Source organism: Neoarius graeffei, chromosome 20, assembly GCF_027579695.1.
Source record: "Neoarius graeffei isolate fNeoGra1 chromosome 20, fNeoGra1.pri, whole genome shotgun sequence".
Classification (NCBI taxonomy): domain Eukaryota; kingdom Metazoa; phylum Chordata; class Actinopteri; order Siluriformes; family Ariidae; genus Neoarius; species Neoarius graeffei.
The window spans coordinates 8,207,040-8,228,861 of NC_083588.1; the positions used below are offsets into that span (position 1 = coordinate 8,207,040).

General features: G+C 40.7%; 1 protein-coding gene, 1 pseudogene and 1 gene segment (V, D, J or C); all 3 read right to left on the minus strand.

Moving 5' to 3' along the window:
• LOC132869408 (uncharacterized) overlaps positions 1-21,822 on the minus strand; it is a 106,012-nt gene that overhangs the window by 73,404 nt on the left and 10,786 nt on the right. The window contains 1 exon segment of the mRNA XM_060902728.1: positions 13,420-13,436. Within this exon segment, the coding sequence (XP_060758711.1) occupies positions 13,420-13,436 (17 nt within the window).
• LOC132868340 (Ig heavy chain V region 5A-like) lies at positions 18,546-18,984 on the minus strand (annotated as a pseudogene).
• On the minus strand, positions 19,913-20,401 carry LOC132868337 (Ig heavy chain V region 914-like). The segment is given in 2 exon segments: positions 19,913-20,223; positions 20,347-20,401. Coding segments are annotated over 2 exon segments (351 nt in total).

A 21,822-nucleotide genomic window follows, 5' to 3' on the forward strand; every position in this document is an offset into this window, starting at 1 on the left:
GGCTGATCACTGAACCACACCAGGAATTTCACTACTTAATTTTTAATAAGTGTCTAGAGTTTTTTAAAATTCTATTTTAACTTTGATGATGAGGGTTATAATGTGTACATACAGCTCAAAAAGTTAAACTGAACTGAGCTTAATTTCCAGGCTGTAATGTGACAAAAAGTAAAGATTTCTCCAGCGTAGGATGACTTATTATAGGCACTGGATATAGTTGGATGAAGGTCTCAGGAAGAGCTCAAGTGTATTTTGTGCACTTTGGAAAATGTTTCAGCTGCTTTCTTTTCATGGTATCTTATCTTTGTCTTTTTCTGGCCATGTTAAAGTCAATCTCGTACCTTCTTTCTACCACTTCCTATCTGTTCTTTTGTTTCTTTCCACGTCTTTATTCCGAGCCTCATTTTGTTTTGAGCAATTCCAGCGTTATGGACGTGACACTTGAACTCAAAATGGCAACAAATGACCCAGTGCATGTTTTATTGTCTCCCAGTATTTAAACAGGTGTTGCATATTTTAAGGCTGTACCATACTGGAGAAGTGATAGAACAAGAACAATTCCCATAGTACATCTAGGGCATGCCAGAAAATGCCAATAAAAGATGTGTTATGGATGTGACAGAAAAAGTATCACTTTTCTTGGGTGACTGTACATTTTTATCAAACTCTGTGAAATTGTAAACCTAATGTCGAAATGGAGATATCCATTTGATAGAGGGGTCCAAGGTGAATATTAAAAAAATCTTTGTTTAAAATATTTTGTATTTCATGCAGAGTTTCGGAAGGAAAAGTCAGCGTTATGGATGTGACGAAATTCCGTTATGGATGTGACGCGTCTGAAATAGACATGGCATATGTTTAGAAAATCAGCAATTTAACCACCATAACCCTTTGAAAAACTCTCTAAATATCAGCTAAAACTATCAAAGTTCTTAAATAATATTTAGGATGGCTATTGTTTTGCTGTTTTGTGGATTTTAGCATACATTTCTGTGGCTTGTGGCAATAATATAGAATTGTACATGATCAAAGTTGATTTTAGCTTGGGTTTTAGGCCCCGGTCACACCGCCCGAACTTTGCTAGAGCGTTCCTTGAACGGTAGGGAGGGGGGGCCGAATTTCGACAACGCTCGTCACCGCGCACAAAATGGGAAAAAAATCGAAAACACGGGCGTTGGCTTAGCGGTGCACCGCTGAAGCCGGCGTTGCTTTAGCGTTGGTTTAGCGGTGACGCGAGCGTTGGTATAGCGGCGTTCTGCGCATGCGGGCTTTGGCTCGGCGGGGGTATAAAGTTGGTTTAGCGGCATACCGCTAGTGACTACGGAGCGGAACGGATCGTTTTGATACAAGTTCTGATAGATTTTTGATAGAAGCTCCACCATCAGCTTGTCATACAGTCCATGTTCAGGCTTTCTCAGTATCCACTGTCTGACCCACACAACTCTGTCTCTCCTTCTTCTCTCTCTTCTCCTTTTTTTTCTATAGTTAAAATTCTTATTACTGTTCTGTTGTCTGTATAGCTTTTCCCCTTTTTTCACTGTTGTTTAGTTGATCTTATTATCATATTTTTATCTATAAAAGTGTTTGTTATTAATATTATTATTTATATTACTTTATACTTTTTTATTATCATTCATATTACTTTATTTTTTGTTTATTGTTTGCTGTCAGTCAGATTATTTCTATTTTCATTATGTTTTTGCTGTCTTTTCCTTAATGTTATTATTATTTGCTATTATATTATCTTTATCATTATTTAAAAATCATTTAATATTTACTATTAATATATACAACATTTTACTTTATAATTGTTAGCCATAGGTACTAGTCATACTTTTTGAAATCAAATTTTATAATCAAATTCCAGTCTAGTCTATACAATGCATTTTCATTGTCTACTAGTCTAGTCAATTTAAGTCAATTTATTATTATTATTATTATTATTATTATTATTATTTTATTATTGTGGTTGTTATTATTATTATTATTTTCACCATTTACATAGTACAGTGAGTCAATATTAAGTCAAATCATAACGTTGCCATTGCTGTTTTACGTGTTTTAATGGGACCACAATGGAAATAAGTGCTTGCGCTTTCTTGTGTAATCCTGATTTTAATGTATTTTGTACTTCATTTTATATTATGATCGAATAAAATCAAATCAAATCAAAAAATCTGTCAACAGCTTGTTGCAATCTGAGGAGGTTCTGATTGTGCTGCTGGACTAGTGCACCAATCATAGCAAGTCTCTCAGCATCCTTGGTGATACAGTTTTACTGTAACTTTGAGCAAATTCGATATAGATGAGGTCTGAACTCAACGGCAGCTCGATTCCAAATGAGCTCCTGGTCCATTTCTCCCCGTATTTATAGCTAAAGTCTGGTCCCGCTCCGACACCTCTATACCAACGCCAAACCAAAGTTCATCGCCGCCATGGATAGCTGCTTCAACGCCCGACACCGTTCCAGCAACCCCGTGTCCGCTCGTAAAATGCTTACAACCGCTCCACCGAAGTTTGTGCAACGTTTAATCGCCGCCCGGGCAACGCTGGCAAAGCAGCGGTGGTCCAGCGTTCAAGATTTCTGCGTTGGCCTAGCGGACCCAAGCGTCCACGAACTTGCGTCTAGCGGTGCCAAACTTTGACTGGGCGTTGGTGGAGCGGGGCTGAACTTTGCCGGGGCGGAAAATTGCTCCCTCCTCACCGCTCGCAATATTTTGTGCAGCTCAAAACTTTCGGAGCGGTAGCAGAGCCCCTCGAGAAACATCAGCGGTGGCCGAGCGTATACGGCGTTGCTTTAACGGGGGCCAACTTTTGTTAACGGTGGTGAACGGTTACGAGCGGTGATGAATTTTTTTCACCGCTCCAGGAACGCTCCAGCAAAGTTCGGGCGGTGTGACCGGGGTCTTACATTATAAGAAAGAAAGACTGACAGTGACATATTAGATTGGTTACAAATTGGTTCAACTTATTCACATCTGTAAAATACAGGCCTAGGTGATATCTCTGGGAGTGGTTTTGATGTATTACATGTTGCTTTATTTTTGCATGGTGAGGTTGACATTTACATGGAATTGCCCTTTTCCAGTTTGCTCTTCACTCATGGCAAATCCCTGACATGCCATACCAGTCTCATGTCCACAAATGCCCCTTTTCCACCAAAGCAGTTCCAGGGCTGGTTCGGGGCCAGTGCTTAGTTTGGAACCGGGTTTTCTGTTTCCACTGACAAAGAACTGGCTCTGGGGCCAGAAAAACCGGTTCCAGGCTAGCACCAACTCTCTGCTGGGCCAGAGGAAAGAACCGCTTACGTCAGCGGGGGGGCAGAGTTGTTAAGACCAACAACAATAACAAGACCGCGAAAGATCACCATTTTTAAGCAATGAGAAGCAGCAGCTGTACAAACGCGAAGTCAGCCATTATTATTATTATTATTGTTGCTGCTGCTGCTTCTTCCGTGTTGTTTTTGCTTCGATATTCGCGCCAAGGTTTATGCAAACGTACCGACGTAACTGACGTATACAGCGATGTAATGACGTGGCTTCCCTTAGGACCGCGAGCTATGGAAAAGCAAGCTGGTTCTCAGCTGGCTCGCAAGTTGAACGAGTTGTGAACCAGCACCAGCACTGGAACTGATTTGGTGGACAAGGGGTAAAAGAGGTGACAAAGCACTGCCTCCAGTGTTGGCCTTAAGTAACCTTCCTGGCAAGTGCAGGAAGTCCAGGTTAATCAGACTGGAGAGTTCTGGGTAACTGAGTTCTCCAGCTTGGCTGCTCTCACTGTGCACCGCTGCCCCCTCTGCTGGCTGCCGGCAGTGTAGCGCGACCTCTTCCAGTTACAGGACCTTCATCAACTTCAGAGATAAAACATATGATGTCATTATTCATTCAACAAAACATTGCGATTTGTGGCACATTCCTGTTGTACTGTTGTTCTGTTGTCGCCTGTCAGGGATGGAGTGGTGTTCAAGTGGTACTTCTCTAGACTTTATTTTCGGCTGTAATTTGCGAGACTGTTTGTTTTCCCCCTACTCATAAAGTCATTATAATTTTTGCTTGTATCTGTCTATGATCTTTGACTTAGTTCTGTTTTACAAAATATCAGCAAATCTTATTGAAACCACTGCAACCCTGATCAGGCAGGTACTGAAGATGACTGAATGTCCACTCATGCCTGTGGAAAAGAAAGATACCTCCTACTTGGGAAACTTGTTTGATGGGATCAGTCTGGATGCCACATGCCCTGTGAACATTACTGGAAAGATAATTAATTAATTAATTAATTAATTTTACTCCCATGTCTGTATTTGTATCTGTTTTGAATCAAGTAAATGTTTTGTTCCAAAGAATGTATTCTTTTTCGGACAGGAAAGTTTTTTTTCCTTGATATTTTCCCTGTAATTGAAGCCTCGGGGCAGTTGTTGATTTCTGATGGTAAGTTTTAACCAGTGTAGATATTTGGATGATACAGACATGAGAAAATGTTGACCACTGCTCTGATGGTTTTGTTCAAGTTTCTAAAATTTCAGTTCCGGTTCTTTCCCCAAAAGGTTTTGTGGTGTCCATGCACAGACAATTAGAAAGTAATGGATCATGACACATTCCTCATTCTGAAAAGAATGAACTCCACCCAGAATCATGACATCAGGCATTTTGCATCTTGAAAAGTTTTTTTTTTTTTTGAGTTGTGGACCTCCAGGTTTCAAAGACAAAGGCCCTACAACAGCAACTATTCTATATGGGAGTTGGTGGCTTTCTTGAGCTCACCCTTGACTCCAGTGGTTGTGGACTCAAATTTGTGAGAAAGGGTGATTGAAAATAAACAGTTCTTTTCAAGTCTGGCTTTTGACCCAAAGGGAAAAAAAAAGCTATGAAAATGATAACTAAAAGACAAAAGCCCAATAAGCAACTGTGTGTCCTGCCCTTCCATGGTGGAGTGGTTTACATCATGGTCTGCTGGGCTTGAAGGCTTTGGTTTTATATTTGCCTCAATTTAGCACAGGATTTAAGTACCGGTATACACAACTGAAAAGGGAACTTAAAAACATGATGTGGCTCAGTTAGATGAACTTTACCTCTGGGTTGAGAGGTTGCTGGTTCAAACCCCAGCCAGTTCTCCAAGATATGTGTGGAAAAGGTTGAGAAGAGAGTGGAAGAAGGTGCAAGTTGGTTAAAGGGTGTTGGCTGGGGGTAATATCTGAGCAGCTGCTCCCCCAGGGTCAGAAGAGAAAAACAGATGGGGTTATGGTGCTCAAAGAGAGGGGTTCGACTTAGGTTTTTCACAGCATGCCCTATATTTTGCAAAAACCTCACCTCACTTTTTTTCTTGATTTTTAAGCCTTTTCATTTTCAGCCATAGAGCTCTTGTACTCCTCCCATCAACCCCTACCACTCAGTCCATTCATTTATTTGGTCAACCCCCTGTGAGAACAATCCAGGTTCCAACCAGCAACCTCTAGTCTCACAAACATCACTTTTACCACAACACCACGAGGCACCTGCTGTTATAGACCCCTTCGCAGTAAATGTCATTCATATGTAAGCGGAAATTGCGTGCGCAGCCTGGACCCAAAAAAGACTCAGAAATGCCTAGTTGTTGTGTTGTCGGGTGTCAGAATCGTAGCAGTGATGGGGTTAAAATGTTCAGAATTCCAGGAGGATCTCACCCATTCCAAAAAAATCGCCAACGTCTATGACTACTGTACAAGCCATCAAATGTGTAGACTGGGATGAAAACACTATCAAAAATGCATGGGTTTGCAGCGCCCACTTCATCACAGGCAAGATCAGGCTATTTATTAAATCTCTCTTTTTTATTCTTTCTAGTCTTCGTTTATTGATGTAGCAAAATACTTTGGTAACGTTTGTCTGATTAGCTGGGTCATAGTTACACAATGTAATGATTATTGTTAGCATGTTAACGTAGCTTTGCATGCAATTTTGTTTGTAGGAGAGGTTTCGCTTGACTCAAGCAGTCCAGATTTTGTGCCATCATTATTTGTGTATGCCGAAAATCACAATTTTAAAGCAAGGATGGAAAGGTAAAATTGTGTGCCCTCACTCTAAATGCCAACTTATGTTGCTCTTACCTAGCTCCCGCCCCGTTCAGTTTCATTTCTGGTCCCTGCCTCTCGCTTTTTACGCAGCTCTGATTTCTCTTAGCTGCACTCTTTACACTATCATTCCTTTCATGCCATTACCTCCTGCAAATTGCTGTTTAGTGTTGGTATTTGCTGTTGTCGCTAAAGCCACATTGCCATCACATCACTGGCATAATTTGATTAAAACAAAATGAATATGAATGTCCCATTGTTAATTAAGTTGTACATGCCCGCACATAACATAATCATATGCGTCTAAAGACTTGCAGGCACGAAGTTTTTCGTGGGTGTACACTGAAGTCTTGTCAATAAGGTACGAGTATATATCTGGACATTGTATACCAGGGAACTTACTAACATCGTCCGTCCACTCTTTAATTAAATACAGATCCGGTAGGCGATGTCCACTTGTTAGAGTTAACTTATTTATGTAGCATTCTCGATCTTGTAACGACAATTGTTTGGCATAATCTGACAGCTCATAATGCCGGTCTATGGGCAGCGCCATTGTTTCTGAGTCCAGGCTGCGCGCGCATCCTGGCAATGGTCAGTTTGTTTACAAACATGCGAAGGGGTCTATAGTCTTTTAAAATTAGAACCGCAAAAATACTGCTCTATATTCCCATCTAGTGGACAAACAGAGACGAGTTTCCCCCCGCAAATATTTTAATTCAATTTGGGTCCAAATTCATCTGTTAATTCTCTGTTAATTTGTTGGTCTGGAGGCAGACTGTTTGGCATCTCTGATTCAAACAAAATTTGCTATTTGGGACAGATGAGGTTCAGCCTCCACCAAGTCTGTCCTTTTTCCTGTTGATCATTTATTACGAGTCTGGAGAAAGACACAAAAGAGACACACACAAACAGTTGTCAGGTTCTGAAATCTGAAGGTTCCTGTTAAAGCATGAGTCCATGTGGAACTCTTCTCAAGCAAAGTGTTGATAAATGTATATTGAAAGTCAAGAGGAGGTGAGGGTTGTGACGTTTCATGCATGAGCACAAATCCCCAAACTGATTCTGACTCTTGGCACAACACAGACTGAGTTTGTGTTCCAGGACAATTGATGACTCAGAGCAGCTCAGGAACATCAGATTGGGAAGGATTTCTTTCCTCCCTGATGCAGTCATCATTTTTCAACTTTCAATTTTAAAACAAGAAGACACAATTTGCTGCATTTTTCGCTGTTTTTCATTTTCAAATTCATTTTTAAGGTAAATGGCAATGTGAAGCTTTTGAGTGAAGATTGTTGATTCGAAAAACAAATGTTTCCAAAATGAAAAATACAAACCAGAATCTTTTTGGTGCCTTTGTGTTTTCAAATTAAAATGGTTGAAAGTTGAATGAAGTGAGAATCAAGGACTTTTTTTGTGACAAAAACTGTGTTTTACAGTCTGTAATGATTTTAGTTATTCATTTAGAAATTAAAATTAACACCCGAATACCTGTTACAATCATTTGCCATGATTAAAAAAAACATACAGCTCCAATTATTGTGATAATTACAGTCCTGTGATTCTGACTGGAAGAAAAATTCCAGTATTTTATAGTAACTGCAATGACATTCACAGGAAGCAGTAAACATCCTGTGAAACGTACTACAGTCATTGACTCGCTACTTCCTGCCAGCCAATGACTGAACATTTCACAGCGTCCTTTTTAGTGTTGAGCTCATGACTTTAATGTAAATCCCAGGAGAACATGTTTTCATATTTATTCCACTCTCTCAGTCCTTTGAAGCTCAGCATGGTGGGTAGATGTTGTGTGAATAGAGAAAGAGCGCCCCTCACAGGCCTTAAAGCTGAAAGAAAAACATCATCATGTTCAGACATTTCTAATGTGGCTGCAGGATAAATATACAGGAGACACTACAAGACTAAAGGTGGAGGAAACTTTCGAAATTTGAATGTTTGTCAAAAAAGGAAAATAATGTGCACCTCTACTTGTTAGAAACGGCTGCGTTATTTTTGTCTGGCTGTTCAATAGCTTATTGATGTCAGAGAATAGATCTATGGATGATTTACTTGACCTTCCTTTTTCCCCAGAATGCCTTTGGAGGAGAAACTAAAAGTCGGTGGACTAATGACATAGTTTTTGATCAAATACAAATTACACAAAAGGACAGACAACAGAACTGCACTTTTAGTGTTTTGTTGTAATAATTTACTCCACATTATTCTGATAATGCCATGGATGAGACCTCATGATACACTGCATTACTCACCATTAACAGTTTAACTGGCAAGCATTTGATAGATATTAGATATGAGCCTGTCGACTATTAATCGACTGTTTGTGTGATTTGTGGCTTCCACAAGCTTCATATCTGACCACATGCTCCTGTGACTTTATTAGAGCTGATTCTCCTCCTGATGCACACCTCAAGATTGTCCTTTTCTCAGCAATTCTGAGAGTAGTTCCAGCTGCATTGTTTCTACAGTATATGATTGACACAGAGACTTATGTCATAGATGCTCCACATGAATGGATTTTTTTAAAAAAAAAAGTGTTTTATTGTTGATATGGTGAAGTTTTGTGTGAGGAGTCATGATGGAGAGATCTGAATACATTATTTGGAATGAAGAGGTAGAAATACAGAAGGGAGGTTTCTTAAAGATAATCATCAGCAGAGTGAAGATCTTCTCAGTGAGACATATAAAGAAGTCTCAGGTACCTTGTGTTAACATGAGAACAAAGATGCAGTACCGAGTGACCCTCAGCCCCACCATCAAGCTCTTTGATTCAGTTTTGTGATGTGAGCTTTGGGTGAGCAAGAGGCTGATTTTTATCACAGTATAAATTTGCATCAACACCCTTCAACGAATAGATTTTATCCTTTCATGAATCCTTCTTCTGAACAAGCGAGTTGCTGCTTTCTACAGATTATTTTAATTCCAGCAGTTTGGAGTCGTGATGCTGGACAAAACCGGTCCATTTCCTTTTCTCTCTCGTCAGATTCTGTGCTGCTGAACAGACTCAGTGTTTATAAATTCAGGAAATTAACCATGGACCTGTAGTGTTCCTGCAGCTTCCATCTCAAACAGCAGCAGCCACTTTACAACAACTTCACTTGGAAATCATGTTGAAGAGGGAGCATCCATGACCACTGTGGAGGATTAAACCCAAAACCACAGGCTGCTGAATGAGTCACATGAGAAGGCAGTGTGTAGATTCACTTTATTTATTGAGCTCTGCTGCCTCCTTCAGCAGTTTCAGAAATTTCCCTGAAAACTCCGAGTACAGACTGTGTGTTAAACACAACACACTGCTGGAAACATGCTGGATTATTCCACAGACTCAACAGTTATTCCAAGTCTTTATTCAATATTCTGGACTAAATTCTCCATTAAATTGTTTATATGATGACTGTGTGTTTAAAATGATGTGGATGAAATGGATTTTAAATCCGTGTGTGTTTGTAGACACAGGAACATTTTCTGTCAAGCATTGTTTATGGATCATTTATGAAAGGAGTCTCCAGTGTCGACATTTTTGTAACATTCAGAGGAAAAAAGTGTGAATAAGTTTTCTGCACCTGGAAAGTGTTCACCATAGAGAAGTTTGCATTTACAGAATGGCTGTTTATATCAGGCAGTAAGGAACTAATCACAGAAACTTATCTTTTGAAAGCTTCACAACAATTAAATGTAATTATAAATGGATAAAGTGTATGATGTGTCATTCTTTAATCAATAAAGCATTGTAACTGTGAGCACACGGCTGTGGTGTAAGACACAACAGGATGAGCTTTTATAGAACAATAAGCAAATTGAATTTGGTAACATTACCCCATAAATCATAAAATCAAATTGGTCAAGATCCTTTGATTGTGTCTGAAGAAAGTTCAGCAATGTTTGAGATGATGGTTTTGTTGTAAAACTGCTTAAAATCGACGCTGCAAACTCATCATAAAAATAACTGAACTGAACCTATTAGGTGTCATTTGTGTGATTTATGTTTCTTAAGTTGAGTGGAAAAGTGTTGTCCTTGAGATCAGATTGTGATAATGGACACTTTTTTTCATTCAGAAGTTCTAGTAGGACTTTGTACAGGATGTTTTTGTACAGGGTTTTCATTTATCCATCTCACTGTGGTTCACGAGCGCAGTAATACACAGCTGTGTCTTCAGTCTGCATGTTCTGCCCTGTTAATGTTACTGTGCTGCTGGACGAGTCAATGGAAACCTGAAACCTGCTTTTCAGTTTCTCACTGTAGTAAGTGCTACCGCTCCCACAAATCTGTCCGATCCACTCCAGAGTTTTTCCTGCAGGTTGTCGGATCCAGTGTGTCCAGTAGCTGCAACCAGTTAATGAATATCCAGACACTTTACAGGTCAGAGTCAGTGACTGACCAGGGGTTAATACTGTGGATCCAGTCTGGATCAGCTCAACACAGTGAACACCTGGGAAAGAAAAGTTATTTTCATGGTGGAAAAGCAATAAAACAAACTGTATTAACTGTCAAATGTAAAAACACTTACAGTGGACGGCTGCCAGCAGCAGCAGCAGGAGGTATGTAGAGATCATGGTGTGTGTTGAAGCAGAAGTAAAAGCTCTTGGTCTTCACTGCTTAAATATATAACAGGGAAGGACATTTGCATGGAGACACTCCTTATCTTAGACAGAGAGCTAAATAAAGAGATATCAGTAGATGCAATATTCACAGTCTCATGATTACAGAGGAATTTCGAGAAGAATACAGTATACACTCCTCAGACAAAAGAGAAACATGGAGCTCGATGTGGATGATTCAGTGTCTGATGATGAAAAACAGTTGTTTCCTGTGAAAGAAGAAAATGTTTGCTTTTACACTATCAAATTTAAAGGTTCACTGCTCCACCTGTTCCATCTCATCTCATTATCTCTATCCGCTTTATCCTGTTCTACAGGGTCGCAGGCAAGCTGGAGCCTATCCCAGCTGACTACGGGCGAAAGGCGGGGTACACCCTGGACAAGTCGCCAGGTCATCACAGGGCTGACACATAGACACAGACAAATATTCACACCTACGGTCAATTTAGAGTCACCAGTTAACCTAACCTACATGTCTTTGGACTGTGAGGGAAACCGGAGCACCCGGAGGAAACCTATGCGGACACGGGGAGAACATGCAAACTCCACACAAAAAGGCCCTTGCCGGACACGGGGCTCGAACCTGGACCTTCTTGCTGTGAGGCGACAGTGCTAACCACTACACCACCATGCCGCCCCCAATCTCATCTCATCTCGTTATCTCTAGCCGCTTTATCCTATTCTACAGAGTCGCAGGCAAGCTGGAGCCTATCCCAGCTGACTACGGGCGAAAGGCAGGGTACACCCTGGACAAGTCGCCAGGTAATCACAGGCCTGACACAGACACAGACAACCATTCACACTCACATTCACACCTACGGTCAATTTAGAGTCACCAGTTAACCTAACCTGCATGTCTTTGGACTGTGAGGGAAAACGGAGCACCCGGAGGAAACCCATGCGGACACAGGGAGAACATGAAAACTCCGCCCAGAAAGGCCCTTGCCGGCCACAGGGCTCGAACCCGGACCTTCTTGCTGTGAGGCGACAGTACTAACCACTACACCACCATGCCGCCCCCAATCTGTAAAATGTAAAATATAATTTTAATGACATACAGTGGATATCTCTTGTGTTTGCACAGAACAGGGATAATTCCTATCCAGGCCTCTTGTCAGGCCTCTTGTCAGCTTCTGATTAACATTGCAGATCGAGATGGTGACTTTGGAAGACATGTGCTGATATTTATTGCACCGTTTCAGTCTGTTGAACCTGAAATGGTGCAATAAATATTGGGTGGGTGGATATTGTGTAAATAGAGAAAGAGCGCCCCTCACAGGCCATAAAGCATCATGAAATAATATTTTAAATTTCTGTTGAGGATGAAGAAATCCAGGACAAGGAGAAAGATTTTTTTCCCTCTCGATTACGTTCATTATGTCTTATATTAAATATAGTTAGTTTTTTTTTTCTTTTTTATCAGACATCTAATTTTTGGGTTTGTTTACCTGACATGTTTCGACGTACAACTTCCGTCTTCCTCAGAGTGTCACCGGATGTTAATTGGTGACGCATCTTTTATCAGCTGCTGTTTCTGAAGGCGTGGCCTTCCTGTCTGGTTTGACAGGTCGGTCACGCCTTATACTGTCTGTTCGTCCCCTGCAAGATGTGACTCCGGGTATGGGAGAGCATGTATGCTCCCTCATCCCGGTTGATGGTCCTCGGGCTTCGCTTACGGATCTCTATGGCCTCCCTGATCCAGCGCTGATGTTTATTATCTTCTGTGCGGATGACTCTGGCATTCCCCCAGTCCATAATGTGGTTTTCCCTTTTACAGTGATCTGTTATAGCTGACTTATAATTTTCCTGTTGTGCCTTTTCTTTTATTGTTCGGGTTTGTCTTGTAGCTGTCTCCTTTTCGCACTCTTTCTTATGTTCATGTTTTCTTGTGTTGAAACTCCTTCCTGTCTCCCCAATATAAGTTTTATTGCATAATTTACATGGAATCTCATATATGGTGTTGCATCTGTTGTCCGGATGTATTCTGTCTTTGGGATGCACCAGGATCTGACGGAGTGTTGTGTGTGGTTTGACAGGTGTGTTAACATTGTGTTTCCTCATTACTCTTTGAATGCGTTCAGTTATTCCCCTGATGTATGGTAATGTAACTACTCCCCTGTGTTCTTGTTTGTTAGTTTGTTTTTTCTCTTTCTTCTGTGTTTTGTTGTTCTTAACCTGTTCCGCCCCTTTGGATATTGCCCATTGTGGATATTGACATGCCTTCAGTGCGTGTTGTATATGTTGTTCCTCCTGTTCTTTGTCCTGTGGATCTGTAATTATTGCTGTGCGTTCATGTAATGTTCTAACTACGGATATTTTGTGCATTATGGGGTGTTCGGAAGTCCAGTTTAAATATTGGTCGGTATGTGTGGGTTTTCTGTGTACTTTTATTTTGATGTCCCCATCTTCTGTGTGTTGTATTTGTGCTGTCAAACCAGACAGGAAGGCCACGCCTTCAGAAACAGCAGCTGATAAAAGATGCGTCACCAATTAACATCCGGTGACACTCTGAGGAAGACGGAAGTTGTACGTCGAAACATGTCAGGTAAACAAACCCAAAAATTAGATGTCTGATAAAAAAGAAAAAAAAAACTAACTATATTTAATATAAGACATAATGAACGTAATCGAAAGATTAAGAATTAGTTACGGAGACGAAAGCATCAAGGAGTTTCGCCGCCTAGAGCGATTGACACGGAAACGGGCACGCTACAGGAATCACCTGAGATTCAATCTGCGCTGCCGGGATGAGGAAGTCGTACCGGCCAGCCTGAACATCAAGAACCCGATTCCAACCAGAAACGCGGAAAAGATGATCAGGAAAGTGCGGATGACTCTGGTAAAAGAACGGATACGGTGCACAACGGATAAACTAAATAATATCAACAGCGAACTACACAGAGAGACGGAAACTTTCAAACGCCGGTTTCCCCAAAACAAGGAAATGGAAATGGCAATACACGGACACTTGGCAGACATACACGAACAGGAATTCACAGAGACAAAAACCCGACAAATACGAAAACTGGACAAACTCATCGCACAGAAAAAGAAGGCAGAACCGGAGCACGCACACATCAACGACAAATGGATTCATAACATATCAAGGTACAAACTCTCACAAGCAGAACGCAGTATACTAGCAAAAGGACTCAACTACGCTGTCACACCGAACCATATACCACACGACGAATTCATTCTGGCAACTGAATTAGCATGTGAGAAAATACAGGATCACGGACAAAAAGCAGCACTAAGAAACGCAATAGCTGGTATTTTGAAAACGGCCAAACCACCACCCAGTAACATCACAAAACAGGAAGCCAAAGCCATGAGAACATTAGCTAAAAATAAAGATATCACAATCCTCCCAGTAGATAAAGGCAGAACAACAGTGATTATGGACACTGATGAATATGAACGAAAAATGAATGAATTACTCAGCGACAACGCATTTGAAATATTAAAAAAAGACCCAACAGAAGACAAGAAAAAGAAACTTAAAGCACTACTAAAACCACTACTCGATGAAAATAAAATAGATAAGCAGGATTACAATCATTTAGTACCCACAGCCAATGTCATCCCCAGGATTTACGGTACACCAAAAATACACAAACCAGGAACACCATTACGCCCCATAGTAGATAGCATTGGTTCAGTCACATACAACTTATTAAAAGCACTCACCGAAATAATTAAACCATTACTAGGACTCACAGACCAACACTGCAAAAACTCAAAACATCTGGCAGAAGAACTAAAAAACATCAAAATGCAGCAAGATGAAGTTTTCATTTCACATGATGTCATATCTCTTTTCACCAGAACACCCACGGAAGCCACCATACAGATAGTACAAGACAAATTAAAAACAGACAGGACGCTCAGGAAACGCACAAACCTCACCGTACAAGACATCACTCAGCTCCTTCAATTCATCGCCACATCCACATACTTTCAGTTCAGGAATACAATCTACAGACAGAAGGAAGGTTTTGCCATGGGAGACCCACTATCAGCCATCATGTGCGGCTTTTTCATGGAGGATCTGGAGCAGAAAGCACTCACTACAATACCAGCGGAATACAGACCAACACTCTGGAAACGGTATGTGGACGACATATTGGAAAAAGTAAAGAGGGGACACACTCAACAACTCACCGACCATCTCAACACCATAGACAATACCGGCAATATAAAATTCACACATGAAGAAGAAACGGAGCAGTCAATAGCATTTTTGGATTTAAAAATACAACACACAGAAGATGGGGACATCAAAATAAAAGTACACAGAAAACCCACACATACTGACCAATATTTAAACTGGACTTCCGAACACCCCATAATGCACAAAATATCCGTAGTTAGAACATTACATGAACGCACAGCAATAATTACAGATCCACAGGACAAAGAACAGGAGGAACAACATATACAACACGCACTGAAGGCATGTCAATATCCACAATGGGCAATATCCAAAGGGGCGGAACAGGTTAAGAACAACAAAACACAGAAGAAAGAGAAAAAACAAACTAACAAACAAGAACACAGGGGAGTAGTTACATTACCATACATCAGGGGAATAACTGAACGCATTCAAAGAGTAATGAGGAAACACAATGTTAACACACCTGTCAAACCACACACAACACTCCGTCAGATCCTGGTGCATCCCAAAGACAGAATACATCCGGACAACAGATGCAACACCATATATGAGATTCCATGTAAATTATGCAATAAAACTTATATTGGGGAGACAGGAAGGAGTTTCAACACAAGAAAACATGAACATAAGAAAGAGTGCGAAAAGGAGACAGCTACAAGACAAACCCGAACAATAAAAGAAAAGGCACAACAGGAAAATTATAAGTCAGCTATAACAGATCACTGTAAAAGGGAAAACCACATTATGGACTGGGGGAATGCCAGAGTCATCCGCACAGAAGATAATAAACATCAGCGCTGGATCAGGGAGGCCATAGAGATCCGTAAGCGAAGCCCGAGGACCATCAACCGGGATGAGGGAGCATACATGCTCTCCCATACCTGGAGTCACATCTTGCAGGGGACGAACAGACAGTATAAGGCGTGACCGACCTGTCAAACCAGACAGGAAGGCCACGCCTTCAGAAACAGCAGCTGATAAAAGATGCGTCACCAATTAACATCCGGTGACACTCTGAGGAAGACGGAAGTTGTACGTCGAAACATGTCAGGTAAACAAACCCAAAAATTAGATGTCTGATAAAAAAGAAAAAAAAAAAACTAACTAAGGAGAAAGATTGTGTAGATTTGATTGATTATGGAAAACATAAAAATAATTTGCACTTCTGGCCAAATGTTGGTCCAAATCGACCTTTTTTTTTAAAGCCATCATTTTTTTATGCTTTCAACTTGTCTGTAATCATTGGATATTTCAGTATATACTGTATGTAGGTTGTGACAAATTTCCAGAAAAGGTTTATGTCCAGTTTTCAATCAGAATGAACCTCACAAATATGTGGAGTGGTCTGGCCAAGATCTGAGATGGGAACAACAGTCAGTGAGTGTAATTTCCTCACCAGAGGTGATTCTGGAGTCTGTTGTGGCCCCAAGCAAAAATTTCCAGGGGGCCCTTCTGACCAGTGTTCATCACCAATATGTTATAAATAATCTGACACCAATGAAAAATATATGAAACCAAAGTTTTTTAAATTCCAAATGTGAAAATACAATGGCAAAGAACAATAAAAACAATAAAAAACAAAATAAATAAGCCCTCGAGCCCAGACTCTCAGGAGGGGCCCTGGGCCAGGGGGCCCCAAGCAGTTGCCTGCCTTGCCTGTTCACAAGCTGCGCGTCTGTTCCTCACACAGTGAATGTCACACATTCATCACAATGTTGGATCATTACATGCCACAGTGAAATGGACATGAGTCAAAACAGTTCAGTTTGTAATCAGATATCAAAATGTCTGTGATGTTCCTGCACCACAGTCAGAATGAAATCTTGAACTGTGAGAACTTTACTTGTGGTTGAGGTCCATGCAAAAGAGAAACAGTTCAGGAAAAGAAAGTCAGGAGTTATCAGAAATATCTACTGTATGTGAGACAATGTCCAAATCTGCTCATGGGAAGTGTTTTCCCAGTCCAACACACACTTATTCAATTATCACAAATTGCTTTAACTTAAATTTGGTTGAATGTCTTTGAGTTCAGTCGCATGTTATTTAGCTCTCACTTGTGCAGGACTGGGACTGTATGTGCTCAAATATACAGTATTTCAGAGGTTTTATAGATGTATTTATTTTTCTGTTCAGTCAAGCGACCACATAAAGGTCGAAAAGATGATTTCTAAATGTTCACTCAGGTCTTTGTCCAATGTTCATGGAGTGATTTGACTAAACACACCCTGAAGTAAACTCAGCACAGCACAACCCTGGTTTTTGTCCAGCTGTACCAGTAACATGAATGAGTGTGTCTCTCGTGTGCAGTAATACACAGCTGTGTCCTGCGTCTCAAAATGTTGCCCCTTTAAAAACACTGTGCTGCTGGAGACGTCTGCAGAGAAACTGATTTTGCTCTTGAGGGACTCTTTTACAAAAGAGCTGCTGCTACACACATATCCAGTCCATTCCAGAGTCTTGGATGGTGTTTGTCGAATCCAGTGAGGACAGTAGCTGGAGATTGAAAACCCAGAGAATTGATAGGAGATGGTAAACGCCTCTCCAGGTCATACAACTATATTATCAGACTGAGTAAATTCAACCGAATTCATACCTGTAAAGATCAACAGAAGAAAAGGCTTTATTTTGAACACAATCAATGCTTTTTCAGATCCATAAGAGATGCACAATGAAACAGAAAGTCATTTCAGTGAGTGAGAACTGCACTTACAGGACGCAGCTGCCAGAAACAGCAGAAGAGAGATGGAGCTCATGGTGTTTGGACTGGCAGCTGTACGGTGACTGCTCTTGAATCTCCACAGCTCACAGAGATTTTTATTACGCCTCAGTTCCTGACTTGATGAAAAAAAAGGAGGAGACTGAGACTGACATGCAGATTTTACAAATGAGGTTTTGTCTTGCACAGTTTGGAGTTTTCCCTCCTCCAAACACACCTGATCCAACTGATAGAACATTTACAGATTCTCCAGTGTCAGCACTCTGTAACGATCAGGATGTTTTCTAGCACCGTGATTTCTCAGTATTCAAGGGAGAGGCAACAGAGATTAGTGTGAGAATGACTGTTTATAGCTGCGATAACATAAGTGAGAACATTATTGTTATCAAAAATAAACTGTTATTAAAAATGACACAAACTTTCAAAACTTGATTACAGTGGAAGAAAGGAAAAAAGTGTGACTGAGATGGTTTATTAGTTGCATTGAAAGGACGTCTCTGATGTGTCCAAAAGCTTTTGGAGGGGGAATCCAATGTTCTGTGTCACTGTGAGTCTGAAGCAATAATAATAAAAAAAAGCCTCCTTGATAAACCTCACTGAGAGTAACTTTTCACATAATATTGAAAACGCATTGGTGAATAAAAGACTTGAGGACGTGCTGTTACTGGAAATCAACTTTGAACAGTTTGAAAAGTAACTCCTCTTCATGTCAGTTTGCATCACATCAAAACAATGTTGATTATTTTCTGAAAACAGCACACCACTGTAATGTGTCTTAATGTGTGGCAGGACACAAACACATCAATTCACTGTTGCTTTATTTGAGCAAAACTGAAATCATACTCAGAGTCCAGTCGGGGTTCTCCAACACGTCTGAGAAACAGAAAGGTTTCAACATGAAACACTGTACTGGGAGAGTATTGTTTTTGCTGATACATTCTTTTTAAGTTCTGGGTGTTTTTGTACAGGGATGTTGTTGATTTGTCTCACTGTGGTTCACGAGCGCAGTAATACACAGCTGTGTCTTCAGTCTGCAGATTCTGTCCTCGAATTGTTATTGTATTAGTAGCAGTGTCTCTGGAGATGCTGAACTTGTTTTTCAGTTTCTCAAGCTGTACCACCACCATAATAGATGATTCCAATCCACTCCAGAGTTTTTCCTGCAGGTTGTCGGATCCAAGCTGAACTATAGCTCGTAACTGAGTATGAAACCTTGCAGTGGATGGAGAGACTCTGGCCTGGCTGGACTGTCATGGAAGCAGGCTGAGTCAGTTCCTCACCATGCACATCTGTGGAGGAAAACACATAGTGAGATCTCACACAATATACGCTGCACATTTACTTTTATTGCAGTAAATGAATGAATTTGATAAAGCACTCACAGGAAGCAGCTGCCAGCAGGAGCAGTAGAGATGGAGAGAACATGGTGTGTGTTGTTTGTACTGTGGTCTTCTCCGTTCTCCAAAGTTTAACAGAGATCATCACAGCACATAAATAGAGTGATATCCAGCCCTGATGCTTGTATTTGCTTATCTGCTGATGATGGAAGGAGAACGGATTTAAAATTTATTTAAATCAGGAACAGGAGATTTATCTTATGGAGAATGTGTGGCGTTTTAATGGAACTAATCTTTTCCAGGACAGAAAGCTCTTTACAAACTTCCATTATTTATAAATCAATAACAGAGGGAATTATACATATAGAGAAACTCACAATATGTTTTAGGTACTACATTTTGGGCGATAATTATTATCTGTGTTTGAGGACATAAACTCCTATCCTGCCCACTTCTGCATTTATTTTTCTTTGCAATATTTTCTCGCAAACTCTGTTGGTTCTTTTCCCCACAATATAAACACATTCGTTCTTGAAACCACAGTGACGTGAACAAGGATGAAGCAGAAAACGTGTCACGCAGCATCACATGAGCTCCCACTACAGTGCCATGTTCATGTTTCTGGTCTTTTGTGGCTCCCACAAGCTTCATATCTGACCACATGCTCCTGTGACTTTATTAGAGCTGATACCCCTCCTGATGCACACCTCAAGTTTCAACTTTTCTTACAACTATTTCTTTTTTTCAAAATGAAACATTATTCCAGCCACATTGTTGGACATCAGTCCTCTCTCAGTCATTTTAATCTCTCAGTCATTTTAACCTCAACATGTTGGGCAGATGTTGTCAAAGCAGAGAAAGAGCGCCTCTCAGAGGACTTGAAGCAAAATGAAAAGCAGAATGTTCATGATGTTTATAATAAATGGCTCTGGGGTTCAATTTCCTGCTGAGGGAATATTTACAGCTCATGAGGATGTGCTTGTGTCAGTTTTTGTACAGCTCTTGAGTCTGTTGTGTCAGTGTGAGTCTCGTGCACAGTAATAAACAGCCGTGTCTTCTGGCACCAGACTGCTGATATCCAAGTAAAGCACATTGTTGCTTGTGTCTCTGGAGATGCTGAAGCGAGTTTTAAAGGAAGCTCCAGAGTCTATGCTTCCACCACTCCATATGATCCCAGTCCACTCCAAGCCTTTTCCTGGAGGCTGTCTGATCCAGCCTGTGCCATAGCTCGTGAGGGCATAGCCAGAAACCTGACAGGACAACTTCACTGAGGCTCCGGGAGGTTTAACCTCAGCAGGAGATGAGGTCAGACTGATGCCATGCACATCTGAGAAGAGGAGAACAGTAACACATACAGAAACAATTAAATACACTTAATTTCTTCAATTCAGACTGAAATATGGAGCGTATAAAAAAGGTGAGTAAGTTGTGGAGAGATGCGTTTACTTACAGGATACAGAGGATATCAGAAGAAGAAGAGACCAGCTCATGATTCGTCTGCTGTACTTGAACAAACACAGAGGCTGCTGTGGACTTGCAGTGGATTTATATCTGTCGGGGGGGTGGATTTGCATGCAGTTTGTGTTTGGCATTTCATGTTTATTATTGGCAGGCTTTTAACAGAACAGCTTTTCTTCAAACATTTTCATTCATAAAACTGTGTCAACCCAAAGATCCCAGCTTCTGAAAAGGAACAAATGAACAAATATGAATAAACAGATTTGATCTGAATATATTTTCAGTCTTGTGTTTGGATAAAGGAAGGAACCAACTGTTCATAGTTTGGATCATTGTCTTGTGAGATAATGAACGGACCTGCCCACTCGCTGTCTTGCAGAGGGGCACAGCTTTTCCTCAAGAACTTGCTTGTACTTGACAGCATCCATTTTCTCTTCAATCCTCATCAATTGCTCTGTCCCCACTAAAGAGAATGCACCCCCACAACATAACTTTGCCCCCACCATGCATCACAGTAGTCCCCCCCCCCACACACATGGTGGGCTGTGTTTTTTTTTTTGCCAAATAAAGCACTTGGATTTTCATCCAAGAAGGTCAATTTTGGCCTCATCTAACCATAGCACCTTTTGCTACATCACATCAGAATCTTTGAGGTGCATCTCTGCGTCACGCAAACAAAAGTGTGGCACTTTTTTCAGAAAAAAAAGCTTCTTTCTTGACACCCTGCCAAACAGGCCAGCTTTTTGCCAAGCTTGTGAGATTGTTGGAACATGTACAGTCTGAGCAGTCCCAGACATAAAGTCTTGTACCTTTTTCAAAGTTGCAGTTGGCCTCTTGATATCTTCTTTGATCAATAGCCTCCTGACTCAGTCAGCCAGTTTCAATAGACAACCTGATCTAGACAAGGTGTTGGTGGTGTCACACTTTCTACTTCTTAATGATGCTCTGAACCCAACACAGAGGGATAGTTAAAGCCTTCAGTACATTTTCCTCGCTTTCTCTTATCTTGTACCTTCCTACAACTTTATCCCAGAGGTCTTTTGAAAGTACTTTCCCAACTATTTTTTCATTTATTTCTTGATTTAGATGGGGCAATGCATATTAAATGAACACTGCATACATGAGATATGAACTGTCAATACACCAGAATTAGCAAAAATGCTAAATTCCATCTGTAGTCCCCAAACAAGAAACATAAAATGCTTAACAATACAAGTTCATAAAAAAACATCACAAAATCACAATAGACCAATAAATAAAAAAGCCAAAACCATATAAATGTGTACAATGTACAATCATGTACACACACGTGTATACATGACTGCACAGATATCGGTTATATAAACAGATGAATAAACTCCCGTGTGTGCAACATCCAGTTACATGCACAAGGGAGATCCCAGACTGAACATAATTCCAGATGCTCACAGGTTTGTTTGTCTAAGATGCAATCTGTAAGTTGTACTTT